The following is a 13419-nucleotide window of genomic DNA, read 5'->3' on the forward strand; positions in this document are numbered from 1 at the left end:
TTTATGCATTCATTGGCTGCTCCTAATATGTGCCTCGATGGGAGATGGAACCCACAACCTTGGTGTACCCAGATGACACTCTAACCAACTGAAACACCCGTCCAGGGCAAAAACCTGGTTTCTATGAGACGAGAGATTATATAGATAAATTGATGAGACAGTGGGCTGAAAAGAAAAGAAGAGGTATGAAAGGAAGGAAGGGGGAGAGAGGGAAAATTCTAGGATCGAGGTGGTGTCAGAAACCCTCAAATTTAACTCCTTCCCTCTCCTAATTTCTTTCTGCAATAAGGGCGCTCACTGTCCCAAAAGGAGAGAACCCTCATACCATCTGCCTCGCTACCCATCCCCACCAATGGTACCCACACGCCAAGCACATGTTTTACAGTGTTTAGTTATAGGCTCTTGAATAAAAATAAGAGAGTTTGGGCAACAACCTGGATCAAATAAATACTGGGAGATCCCTAACGGCTGAAAGAAACTACAGTTCCTGGAACTCATCAGTTCTAGCAGCGAATACTTACTACATGCTTTCTATGGGCCCGATACTGTGTAAGCACTCGTATGGTTTATCTCACACACTCGTGTAATAACACTACTGGGTAGGTACTGGGATTGTCCTCAGTCATACAGATGAAGACACTCAGGCACCGAGAGGCTAAATAGCTCATCCGAGGGCACACACCTGGTAATCACAGAGCCGGATTTCAAATGCAGACGGTCTAACTCCAGAGACACTAGAGAAGAAGCGACGACAGTTCCACCAAGACTGGGTATTTAATTTCCCATTAGAATGTTCTCTCCCCACCCACTAGGTGATGTTGCTACATTTCCTACCAAGCACGCCAAGAACATAAAACATGGAAGTCTAGTCTTCTACATCTCTGGCTTGTAAACTTGTGAAAATTAAACTAAAAATATTCCCCATGTTATTTGATTCTTTGAAATAAAAAACAATGTTAACAGCAACCTTCCTTGGAACTAAAGTTCCTTTTGCAGACTCTGGTTTGCATTCAGAACTTGAAGTGGAATATAAAATAGAACAGTGTCCAATGTCTGCGCTGTCAGGTCATTTATTTCAAGATTCCGTAACTACATGCTGTAAACATGCTTGGCGTGTGGAACTGAATTTCCATTGTGTTCAGTCATCCAAAATTCGACTGATGGCGTAGACATTTGTTACAATGATCCTGCCGCCTCGCTGGGGAGCCAATTTTGACCTTGAAGATCATGTTATATTGCAAAGCTAAACATTGTTTTTCTGTTTGCCCAATTCGCTATTTTATAGGAAAACTGCCAATGATAGCCCCATTTGCAAATGACTTATGAACCTATTTCCTATAAACATGCATTTGAAAATCATATGTGTCAAATAAACATGAATTCTTTGGCCTTATTGTCAATTGGAAATGATATTACTCAAAAATAGATATGTTATGAAGTATATGCCAATGTTTTGTTGACCAGAAAGCCTAAATTTTTTAAACCTTTTTTGCAATAAGACTGTACTCTTCCCTCTTGTTAGAGAACTAAAATTATCCCATAGTGAGAGAAGGAAAAAATTTGACATGGAAGACAGCTCCAAATAACCTAAAGTATAATGCTCACTAGTTACTGCATGTATTAAACCCTTATTGAACACAAAGAAACCCACAATTTGTTGATGGAAAGTCTGTTTCTCTTACCCTCACTAAGTAAATGGGTTGAGCACATGAAATGTGCTGTTTTTAAGGATTTCAAATTATTAACCTGCCTGTTTTGCACATATGGGAAGAGTGGTATTCCATGGTGCCTCTTTGAAGCCCTTGACAAAAGAAAAAGCTTAAAACACCTAATATACCCAAGGGCAGTATACCACAAAGGCCACAAGGTGTCACTTTCAGACAGCCTCTGGCTTTGCAGCTAACCGTGCCCTCCTACCAGGAGGGGAAGGTGGGGGACGCTGTTAGCTACATTTCCTTGCAATTACCAGAAGGGTATCTACAACAATTAATGCATCTGGATCAGCAGGACTTTCCCCGTAATGTCCCTAAACTTACTTAATACTCTTTTTTTTCCCCCTCTTCACTTTCCTTTCTGCAGGAGCAACCCTGAGCACCTTGGTATTGCTGCAGATTAGGGATGCCAATTTGAAATTTTCCATCACCACCTTTTGGCCTTCACATGCAGGGGGGTGCTCTGGGTAGGAATTACAATTCCTATGTTACAGATGAGAAAACCAGAGGTTGTCACTGGCCAATGAAAATTCCAGTGGCCAAGTTTCCTGAAAACCACCACCCCAACCTGAGACTCTACCCCTTGCCCCTCCCCCTTCCCTCAGAATGGAGGTGGTTGGGAGTTTGACCATTTTGATTTTTGGAAATTAATGTAAAACATCTTATGTGTAACTGTTAAATATGAGTTTGAATTTATTTATGTTTATAAAATAAGGCTTCTGGGCATTTTCATGGGTGCTCTAAGCCACTGTGGGCTGTGTAACCCTGGTGGGCTTCCAAGGAAGTTCACTCTACTGTTAGTGGTATTAGTGCTTAGGGTATTCGTTTGCTAGGGCTGCCATAACAAAGTACAGATCGGGTGGCTTAAGCAACATAAATTTATTTACTCAGTTCGAAATCCAAGATTAAGGTGTCACCAGGGCTGGATTCTTCTGAGGCTTCTCCTCAGTTTGCAAACGGCCCTCCTCTCTCTCCCTGTGTCTTCACAGTCTTCCCTCTGTGTCTTAATCCCCTCTTCTCACAAGGAGGCCAGGCAGATTGGAATAGGACCCACCCTAATGACCTTATTATTAACTTAATTACCTTTTTAAAGGCCCTGTCTCCAAATACAGTCATATTCTGAGGTACTGGGGATTAGAGCTTCAACATAGGAATTTAGGGGGGAAACAATTCAACCTGTAACAGGTGGAAAAATTGAGAACCCCACATTACCCCTTCCAGCTCCTGCTTACCATGAGAATGATAGTGTTTTAGTTTGTGTCCTTAATCTACAACGCCAGAGGACTGGATGCTTTGTATTTTTTTCTAAAAAGCTCTTTAATATCTTTTCTTTGTGACTCTCTTGCTTTCTGTGGGAGTAGAGCTTAGAAAAAGGTTTATGATTCCTATTCTTTTTTTAATATATATTTGTTTATTTTTAGAGAGGGGAAGGGAGGGAGGAAGAGAAACATCAATGTGTGGTTGCCTCTAGCGCCCCCTACTGGGGACCTGGCCAGCAACCCAGGCACGTGCCCTGACTGGAATCCAACAGGAGACCACTTGATTTGCAGGCCGGCACTCAATCCACTGAGCCACACCAGCCAGGGACCACTGTTGAAGTAAGGAATTATATTAAACTTTGGACCAATTTAAAAAACAGAAACAGAATATTTTTTAAACAATTTAAACTATATAAATTTTTTAACTTGCAAAATATAGAAAAGCAAAAGAATAAAAATTATCCAGAGAAAATGTTACCAATATTACACATCGTCTTTCCAACCTTACTTTCATACACATACTGTTTCTAGCCAAATAGCAAGCTTTGTGGCCTGCTCGCTTTCTTCTTTTATTCTTTCCTTCCTTTTCTCTTTTTTTTCCCTCACCAGAGGATGTTCTTTTTGATTTTAGAGAAAGAGGAAGGGCGGGAGAAAGGGAGAGATGGAGAAAGAGGAGAGAAGGAAAGAGGCAGAAACATTTATGGGTTGCCTCCCATAAGGGCCCTGATGGGGGAAGGAACCTGAAACCTACGCAGTGCCCTGAGCCACAAGGCCAGGACTGGCCTGCATTTTTCACCTAATATTTTCAGTATCATTCCATATCCTTCTGCAAAATGTACCTAGTCAGTTACTTAACCAATTTTAGATTCTTGGACATTTATATTGCTTCCAAACTTTTGAAGTAAAAATGCTGTAACGAACATATTTGTAAGATAAAGGGAAAGAGCCAAGAAAGGACTAGAGGGGTGTCCAGAAATGGGCTCCATGGCCCAAATGGAGGAATGCGTCTAAGACTAGAGGGAAGGGGAGAAAGTTAAGGGCAAAAGGAGAATGAGGGAGCAAGTTGAGCTAGTTACGACCTTGGTACGTTTACTACTTATTAGTATATACAAAATTTACTGAGCCCAACCCCGCCCAGGAGTGGCAGTGGGTTTCTGCACAGCAGCAGCAGGTCCCGGGCGCCCTGTATAAAGCAACCGGCGCGGAAAGCTAGTCAATGGGACCTGGCACAGGGGAAGGAGGGTCGGTCCACTACACTCCCCTACACTAAATCGCCGGGAGAGTGGCGAACGGGAAGAATCCCCCAGCCCGCGGGCCCTGAGCGGCACCGGAAGTGGCGCCAGCGAGCCCGGCGTCTCTCTCAGCCAATGGCCGCGCGATGCGCCGTCCGACGCAGATAGGCCCGGCACTTAGGGAGAAAAGGCGGGAGCCCACAAGGCGTGAGAAAGAACTATCTTTCTACACCAGGGCAATACAGTCAACCACACACGTGTCTTCCCCTTTCTCTCTCGCCGGTTAACTCTGCTCAGTAACACCACGCCTCCAACCCGAGGACGTCCCCACGCCCCGCAGCTGCCCGTCAGTAAAGATGGCTGACTGAGGCGGAAGAAAAGACGGAAGTAGGCGGAGGTAGGAGGCCCAAGCAGAAGATGTGGGCGTGGCTTGGCTGCCCGGAGCCTGGAGGGGCGTGGCCAGCCGCCCCAGTAGGTGTTCGGTCAGTGAGGCGCCAGTTACCGCCTCACCCCTCCTAAAAGCGGTCACCACTGGCCCCGCCCCCCCGCGGAGATCTCTCCACCAGGTTTACATTTGAGTCTCTGAGATTTGTTGCGAGTCCCATCTCCAGGTCCTCCGCGGCCAGGGCGGCGATGGAGGGCGCGCAGGAGAAACTCCCGGAGGCTATCTCCTCTGCGCCCGGGTCCAGAGAGTCCACCGGCTCAGCCGGGGGCCCCGCGGTGTTGCCTCCCAAGGAGTCGGAGGGCTGCGCCCGGCCGCTGGAGACGGCTCCCAAAAAACTCTGCGGATACTTAAGTAAGTTTGGCGGTAAGGGCCCCCTCCGGGGCTGGAAATCTCGCTGGTTCTTCTACGACGAGAGGAAATGTCACCTGTATTATTCGCGGACCGCGCAGGATGCCAATCCCTTGGACAGCATCGACCTCTCCGGTGCGGTCTTTGACTGCAAGGCGGACGCCGAGGAAGGGACTTTCGAAATCAAGACTCCCAGCCGGGTTATTACCCTGAAGGTAAGCGGAGCGGCTTTGCCTTTTTCAGCAGGGATGAGGGGCCCAGGGCACGGCGGGGCGCCGGTAGGTTATCCCAGTAAATTTACTGGAGTATGGTCACCGACCCTGATCGCCCAATGAACACTGGGTACCCAGGCTTTTGTGCTTTCCGAAGCGCATTCACACCCACTTCCCAGTGGGTTCCCGCAACAAGGCAGGAGTGTTGGATCCCCATTGTGGGAAAAAGAAACTGAGACAGAGAGGTGAAGTGACTGGCCCGAGGTCAGGCATCCGGAGACTGGGGTGCGTAGCCCATACTTGGAATCTCGCAGTCTTTCTACCTCTCAGACTGTGTCAGAACTTTTACTTCTTACCTGGGGCTGAAGTATAGTCGAGATAGGAACTTAACAATCCTCTCTCAAGGCCTGGATCCTGAATCACTTTTCTTGATATTTTGGCGGAGAGGAGTATATTTTGCTGAGAAAATGTTGGCAGGAATCGGGAGGTAAACATTTAGGTTTCACTGATTAGTCTAGATTGCTCATCAAGGCATGTCTAAACCTGTTTTCCCTCCAGTGGGTTTTGTTTTATCAGTGGAAAGGCCATGTGCTTTGAAATCAGACAGGATTGGATTCAACTTCTACATCAGCTACTGAGTAGCTGTGTGACCCTGGGCAAATTACTTGATCTCTCAGAAGGTTGGTAGTTTGTAAGATTTAAAACAAGATATGTAAGCGTCTGGAACATTAAAGTCACCTACAAACTGCTGAATATCTCCCAGCACCAGTCCATGTTTGTTGAATGAACACACGTGGTGAGGGAACCAAGATCAGATGTTCATGCCAAGAGGAGGTGCCTCAGAACTTAACTGGAAAGACAGATCTGAGCTGCAAGTTCTAGGACTCACACTCATCAGAGAAGAATGTGTCAGGAGACAGCCTTCCCCACCTCGCCCCATCTTCCCACCCCACAACCCTTACCTCCAGCCAATTGGAAATCTGTTGACGCCCTGAATGCAGCCCACAGCTTCAGTTTCCCTTCACTGGCTTGGCCTGGCTGGTGACCAGAAGGAGGGGATCAGCTAAAATAGTGGAAACCAGGCATTCCAGGCCAGGGTGGGCCGGCATTTCAGAAGTCATGTGGTGTACGGGTCATGTGCCTCCTCCTGCAGGTTCAATGCTGGCTGTGGGGTCTCTAACACGTGTCTTACTACTCCAGTCATCTGTGTGTGTGCCTGGCTCTGTGCTAGGCACTGGGGTATGGAGCCAAATCACACCTACCCCCTGGTGCACAAACAGCTTAAGGTCTGGTGAGAAAGACTGGCAGGGAGATTGGCATACACAATAGAATGTTCTATAGAGATGCTGGAATCTATACCAGAAAAGTGTGATGACAGAAGGGGTCAGTGCTACTGAGTGTTGGAGCAGAGGGGAGCATCCAGAAGAGGCATCATAGAAGAGGGGGTGACACCTGAATCTTGAAAGAAGACATCAGTTTTCTACAAGCAGACAAGAGGGAGGGTGTTTTTTCAGGTCACAAAGGCCCCAGGAGCCAAGATAGGAAAACATGCTACCATGCAGGCAAACCCTAGGAGCCTGGGGCACAGAGAGATCCAAAAGATGGAATGGGAGAACAGAGGCCCAGGGGGGAGGGAGGGGTATTTGTGCATTATGATAGGGAGCTTAGATGTTGTCCTGTGGGCTGTGGGACATTGTCAGAAAGCTTTCAGCAAGCACGCCTGTGATAGTGGAATGTTTAGAATGCTCAGTCTGGCTATTGGGTAGAGAAGGGAAGGCTGCTCGTCAGGGAGTCCAGCAGGAGAGGATCACGAGAGGATGATGGCTGAGCTAGAGCAGGGACAGTGGAGAGGGAGACAGTGGCCAGGGTTGTGAGGCAGAGCAGGAAGAATGTGAGAGGGAAGTCAGGGATGGCTCCTGCAACCAGCAGATGGCCTGGTCGGGCCAGTCCCTGACCGAGTGAACCCAGGATGAGGAGACGAGGACATCCAGGTGTCCATGCCCCTCGGCAGACTCTTAAGTTCAAAGACAGTAGAGGCCATGTGTTGGCTCACCACAGACTCTCCAGTGCCTACCACTGTCCCTGACACATATGGTAAGTAGGGGCTCAGTATACACTTGTCTGATGAATGAATGAAGTGGGTTTGGGTATGGGCTGGAGCTTGTCAGCACAAGGTCATGGTGAAGCCATGTGTATAGAAGAGAAGTATATAGAAAGAAGACTGGTGGGCATCATTTTATTTGATTTGATACCTTCATGACAGGCTGAGGGCCTGATTCCTGGAGCCCCATGGCCTTCTGCACACCTCACCCATGAGCCTCTTGAAAGGGGAATCTTGCCCCAGTTGCCCGTAACCTCTCATGTGGCCTTGACTGTGAACAGCTCTGTGAGGCTCACCATCCACTCCCAGCGAGCTGCCCAGCCTCTGTGCCCACTGACCCCAGGCCTTCTCTACATAGGCTGCATCCTGGCCATAAACTACAACAAAGCCCCGGTCAGGAAATGGGAGACCCAGGTTCTGACACCAGTTCTGACGCCACCTGCCTGAGTGACTTCAGAGCCTTAGATTCTCCATCTGTAGAAGGGACTGATGGCTCCTGCCTGGCCTCCTTCGTGGAGGCCCTGGTGATGTATGGATGTGAGAATAGGTATTTGGACCAGCATCGGCCATTAGCTGGTTGGGGTGCCTGGGGGGTGCCACTTCGCTGCAGTGTGCCATGGCCTTCCAGCCCCTGATCATATGTGTGATTTCAGTGTACCTGCAAAACAGAAGGGAGTCTCCATTCCACAGAAAGTCAGCTGAGACTTTGACGTGTTGCACAGAGAGCTAGAGATAGTCATGGTACCCACGCCCCCCACTCTAGGTTAGAATTTCAAAGCTCTCACCCTCTCTTAGCACCTCTAAATTCCTTTACCCAGTGAGCACATTTTGAGCACCGACCTTATGTCAGATACTGTGCTGGGCACTTTATCTTCCTTACCTCATTTCCTCCTCGTAACTAACTGCCCTGTGAAATGAATGTTATCATCACCGTAGTACAGGTGAAGAAACGGAGGCCCAGAAAGGTTAAGGAACCTCTAAGTGGGAGACCAGAGCCTGATTATTTTCTATGGCTAAGAAGCATGTGGTGTTTTGAAGTGGGCACCTAGCCACAGTGAAATTTTTTTTCTGGAAAGGAGAGAGTTACCAAGCCTCTCTTGACCTTCCCACATCCCACACCCAGTGCCACCCTGCAGGCTCAGGGCCTTGCCAACTAACCCTTGTGCTTCTCAGGCTGCCACCAAGCAAGTGATGCTGTACTGGCTGCAGCAGCTGCAGATGAAGCGCTGGGAGTTCCACAACAGCCCGCCTGCACGTCCTGCCACCCCTGACGCTGCCCTGGCTGGGAGCGAGCCTGCCCTGCGCCTTGAGCTAGGTACCCGATGGGCTCACCTCCTGTGCACACCCAGGGCTCCCGGTGACTGAGCCTGTACCCTGCTGTTGGGAGCGAGTGGGAGGAGCCCTCTGCTAAAGACGCAGAGAGCCAGGGACGTGACTCGGGATCAGCGAGGACAACAGTATAGCATCGAGAGCAAGCATGCAGGCTCTGGGGCCAGGCTGCCTGGGTCCACGTCCTAATCTTGTGTGATCTTAGGCAAGTTGCTTAACTTTCTGAGCTTCAGTTTCCTTCCCTGTAAGATGAGGTCAGTAAAGAAATCATACTTACTTCTTAGGGTTGGGGTGAGGATTCAGTGAATCCGTATACTGGGAGGGATTGGAACAATGCCTGCACATTGCCAGAGCTCAGTAAGTGTCAGCTGCTATTATGATGACCATTATGGGATGTCTTAGAAAACGAAACTTTCACAGAGTTGCTATGAGGAAGGTTAATGAGAAAGTGCAGTTATTGTTGCTGCTTCTTTAAACAATGCTTTTGTGCTATGAGTTGGGTAGACCAGCAGTTTTATCCCTGGTGTTCCCATAAGCCAGAATCCTTCACCCCTATGTGGCCCACAAATGAAGTTTCTCGATCCCAAATCCTAGAACATCCCGGCAGGGAGGAGTCCTGGAGATCACACCCTCCACTCCTGTGCAGAAGCCCCGAATATGATTGGCAGATTTTAGAATCAGCCCAGACCACCCACAGCTGCCCCTGCAAAAGCACAGAGAATGAGGTCTCAGCACAAACCTGCAGCGTGTCTAAGGTGCTGCATCCTCAGTTAACAGGGAAGCCGAATGGGTAAGGGCAGGACTGTGGCCAAGTGCATCCTAGACCTCCATCCCCGGATGTTTTACACATCCCGAACTGACCTTATCTGCCCTGACCCTTCTCCCCCAGCTTTCCTTCCCTCAGTAAATCTCCCTACTTACCCAGCTGCTCCAGTAACCAGGAGCCACCCCGTTTCTTCCTGGATCTCAGGTAGCCAGGCTAGTCTGTCACCAGAGCTGGCCATGTCCCCCTCTGGCCTACACATCAGACCTGGGCCCCCCTTCACTGCTGTTGCCTTGGGTCAGGCCTCAGCTCTTAGCTGGAAAATCATAGCAGCCTCCTCTCCAGTGTCCCCGTGTCCCAGCCTGCCCTCTCCAACCATCCTCCTCACTGCAGCCAGAGTGAGCTTTCTAAAATGAAAGCCTAAGCCCCACCCATCCCCCTCCCCTGGCTGCTCACCGTGCCCGGGGCCCAGTCCCAGCTTTTTGGCTCTGCTCAGTCCTTCCTGCTCTGCCCTCCGCCCGCTCCCCAGTGCCTGCCCGTGCTTTACGCTTCAGCAGCACCGGAGGCGGCTGCTCTCTCCTCTGCCTGGCAGAACGCTGCTGCTTCTCGATGTCCAAGCTTTAGTGTCTCATCCTCCTCTTGCCATCCTCCTCTTGGAAGCCTTGTGGGACTTCACCAGCTGGACTCTGTATGCGCCCTCAACTTCTTTCTCTCGGACCTGTCACATTGTATTCTAATGAGGGCATCCTTGTCAGTCTCTGCCCACTGGCCCTCAAAGTGGGGGCCATGTCTGTCACCTGTGTCCCCACTACCTGGTGTCCTGCCTGGCACATTGGATATTTGTTGAGTGAGTGTGTGAGCAAATATATTGAATTTTATAATTAAATGAGGAAAGGAATATACAGCCTTTAGCATAACACCAGGCACATAGTGCTCCATACGTGGCACCTGTCTGCACAATACTACTCTATGTGTCCATGTACACTATAATTGTTACAATAACTGCATCTTTTTATTAATAGTCATCATCAGTGATTTCTTCTGAACCCTTTCTGGGTGTTTTATGCTCATAAGGGCTTTCTTTGGGGAAGGGTTTAGTTATTTTTCCTTCTACACTTTTACTCCATCCCCCACTGCCCACCTCTGGGAGAGCCAAACAATGCTGGCTGTGCTAAAAACTGCAGCCTGACTTGACACAGCTCCCCATCAGTCCTGGGCCACAGTGAAGAGAAACCCTCCCTGGCTTGAAATGGGAAGGACCAGGTTATCAAAAGACTAGCTTTGGGATCCCACAGGTTCACCTAGTGTGCTGAACCCTTCCCATGTTCCTGAATTCTGTGGCTTTGGTTCAGCACACTCAGCGGGCCTCTTCTGGGCCAGCCCCGGCTGTGGGCATAGGGGCAGGGGAGTGCTTGTCCTGCTGCCCAGGGCACCAGTCTCCCAAGGCGGACGCTGTGGAGATGAAGGGAGCAGGGACGTGGGCTTCTCCTTTGAAGCCTTAATTGTCCAGCAGCAAGCCCTCGCCGTCCTGGACCCAGGGCCCCTGTGAAACCATCAGCAGCTGACCCAGAAAGACACTTCTGGAGTCTTGAGCAAGCTGGCAGGCCCTGCACTGTAGTCTGGAGCAGGCCGCCCCACCTCTGTTCTCTGCCCTTCCTGGGAGGAAGCAGAGGCCTGCCGCCAGGGCAGTGAAAACCGACTGACTCACGTCTGACTCTGAGTCACAGACGCTCCGTCTTGCACAGAGCGTCTCGTGACCGCCTTTGAGCATCCACAAGGCGTGTCCTCTAGAGCTTTTAAGCATTCACACCTTTACTTTATATTTTACCTGGACGCTGGTCTCCACAGAGCCGAGAAAGATCAAGGGGAAGCCAACAGGTTGATAATGACATGTTGCCACGGTAGAGCACGTTTTGCAGAGCGCTTTCATAAATGTGCAGCCTCATAAAAATAGGCGCGCCTCTTACTGACCCTGTTCCGCACTTTACACGCCTCACCTCTCTCATCATCACGACGCTCTTTTGAGAGAATTACTGTTATTCTCATCTTACAAAAGAGGAGACTGAAGAGGCCAAGGGACCTGTCCAAGGCCAAACAGAAAGAAAACGTCAGTGCTGACATTTGGACCCTGCAGACTCACACCCCTGTCCCCAAGCTGAGGAGGCATTTGGCCACGTGTCCGGGGCCCTCCAGGAAACCAGTGACCTGCTGGCCTGAGCCCTGTTCCTTAGGCAATGATTTCTTCCTCCTGGTGATGGGGCAGCCTCTGTAGTCCAGGCAAAAGGAGAATGACAAGTAAATGCTACTGAAAATTCCGTATGTGGTCACCCCACTGAGGGCATTTCTCCGGGCTGGGGAAATGGCTGGATGGACCAGAGTCTTGGGTCAACCCGTGTCCTCTAGGAAGTGCTAACCGTCTCTGAGGTGTCACCATCCTGTGCCTCTTATCCTTCGGACATCTCTTTGCACTGGGGGGCTTGCACCTTCCTGGGCACCTCTCCATTCTTGGAACTGTCTGCTTCTCAAAAAGGAACAGTGAAGAACTGGGTCGAGCCTGTGGCTCGGCTTGCAGCTGTGCAGCCTTAGCCACAAAATTCACCTACTCTGAGCTGTCCGTTTCACGGATGAAACCAACCAGTGATGACATTTCTGTGTGACCTCAGAATAGATCTAGAGCCACAGGTGGAAGTTAAAGGAAAACAGATGTTGGCGGTTAGGGAAGTACTTGCCAAGACATTAAAATTATAGATGGTAACTTTTTTTGTTTGTTCTGAATGAGGAAGAATAAAGATGGTTAGGGTATTGATAAACAAGGAAACCTTAATTATTTTGAATCAATTCAAGGTCTGGATCAAAGACTACTTGGAAAGATGTACGTCCACAGTATGAGGCTTTGTGGTTTTCAAAACATTTTCATATACTTCAGTGCTGAAGGAGACAGAGTGTAGAGCAGCCTTCCAGTTTTAAAAATAGGGAACCTGAAGCCAGAAGAGAAAAAGTGAGCAGCCAGGTCACCGAGCCCTCCCAGCAGAAATAGGGCTTGGCCTCAGGTCTTCGGACTCCACAGCTGAAGCCCATTCTAGTCAGCCAGGTTTCTTCAGGCTCCTGCTGAAGCCCCCAGGGTCCTCTGACATTCCAGAGGAGATCCCTTCTTAGCCACCCCCACCCCATTTGTCCTTATCAGCTCCTTCTCCTCAGGGTCCCTCCTTGGCATCCTCCACTTGGGCTCTGGAACCCCTTGCTACTCACACAGTGGGATCCTCCCTCACTCCTTCTGCAGGTCCAGCTCCAGTGCCCTTCCTCCAGGAGCTCTCCCCTGGCTTGAGTTGGAAGGAATCTGTCTCCAGCTCTCAGAACTCCCCGCACTTTGTCTGGGGGGTCTGCCCTCCAGCTTCTACCCCATTGGTCTAAATGAAGTGTGCACTTCTTCCATGCTCCTCAAGCTGGGCGCTCCCTATGCCTTTGCTTGTCTCACTTCTCCAGCCCCACCCGCCTGGAAACCTCAGGGTAGATGCCCAAACTGCCGAGAAAGAATAAGTAGCATAGATGATAGGTGGAAAATAGACAGGGGGAGGGTAAGAATAGTGTAGGAAATGTAGAAGCCAAAGAACTTAGAAGTATGACCCATGGACATGAACTATAGGGGGGGGAATGTGGGAGGGAGGGGATGGGCAGGATGGAGTGGAGTGAGGGGGGCGGGAAATGGGACAACTGTAATAGCATAATCAATAAATATATTTTTAAAAATTTTTTTAAAAAAATAAAGTAATTGAAGGGAGGAGCTCAAAAGAAAGACTCCATATGACCAAGTCTGCTGGATTTGAAAGAGCCTCTTAAGGATTAACAAATGATTGTTTGCAAGTTTATTTCTGAGAAGATTGAACAACTCCCTGGCTGCCACCATTGCATTTAATGTTTTTGCAGATGTAGCGCAAAAATACATTTCCTCTACCCTTCTCACCCTCTCAGTGAGAGGGCTCCAGCCGAAGGGTGTCTGCTGCCCTGCAGGCCTCAGGGG

General features: G+C 49.3%; 1 protein-coding gene across 2 annotated transcripts in view; it reads left to right on the plus strand.

The window, feature by feature from the left end:
* The first annotated feature begins 4683 nt into the window (after positions 1-4683).
* The window catches only part of TBC1D2 (TBC1 domain family member 2), a 46552-nt gene continuing 37816 nt past the window's right edge, over positions 4684-13419 (plus strand). The window contains exons 1-2 of one of the 2 annotated variants that reach the window (XM_024560182.3): positions 4684-5211; positions 8483-8624. In XM_024560182.3, the coding sequence (XP_024415950.2) occupies positions 4837-5211; positions 8483-8624 (517 nt within the window). In that variant the 5' untranslated portion in view covers positions 4684-4836. The remainder of the gene's footprint in view (positions 5212-8482; positions 8625-13419) is intronic. The other variant, XM_045195143.2, reaches the window with a different exon arrangement.

This window comes from Desmodus rotundus, chromosome 1, assembly GCF_022682495.2.
Source record: "Desmodus rotundus isolate HL8 chromosome 1, HLdesRot8A.1, whole genome shotgun sequence".
Classification (NCBI taxonomy): Eukaryota; Metazoa; Chordata; class Mammalia; order Chiroptera; family Phyllostomidae; genus Desmodus; species Desmodus rotundus.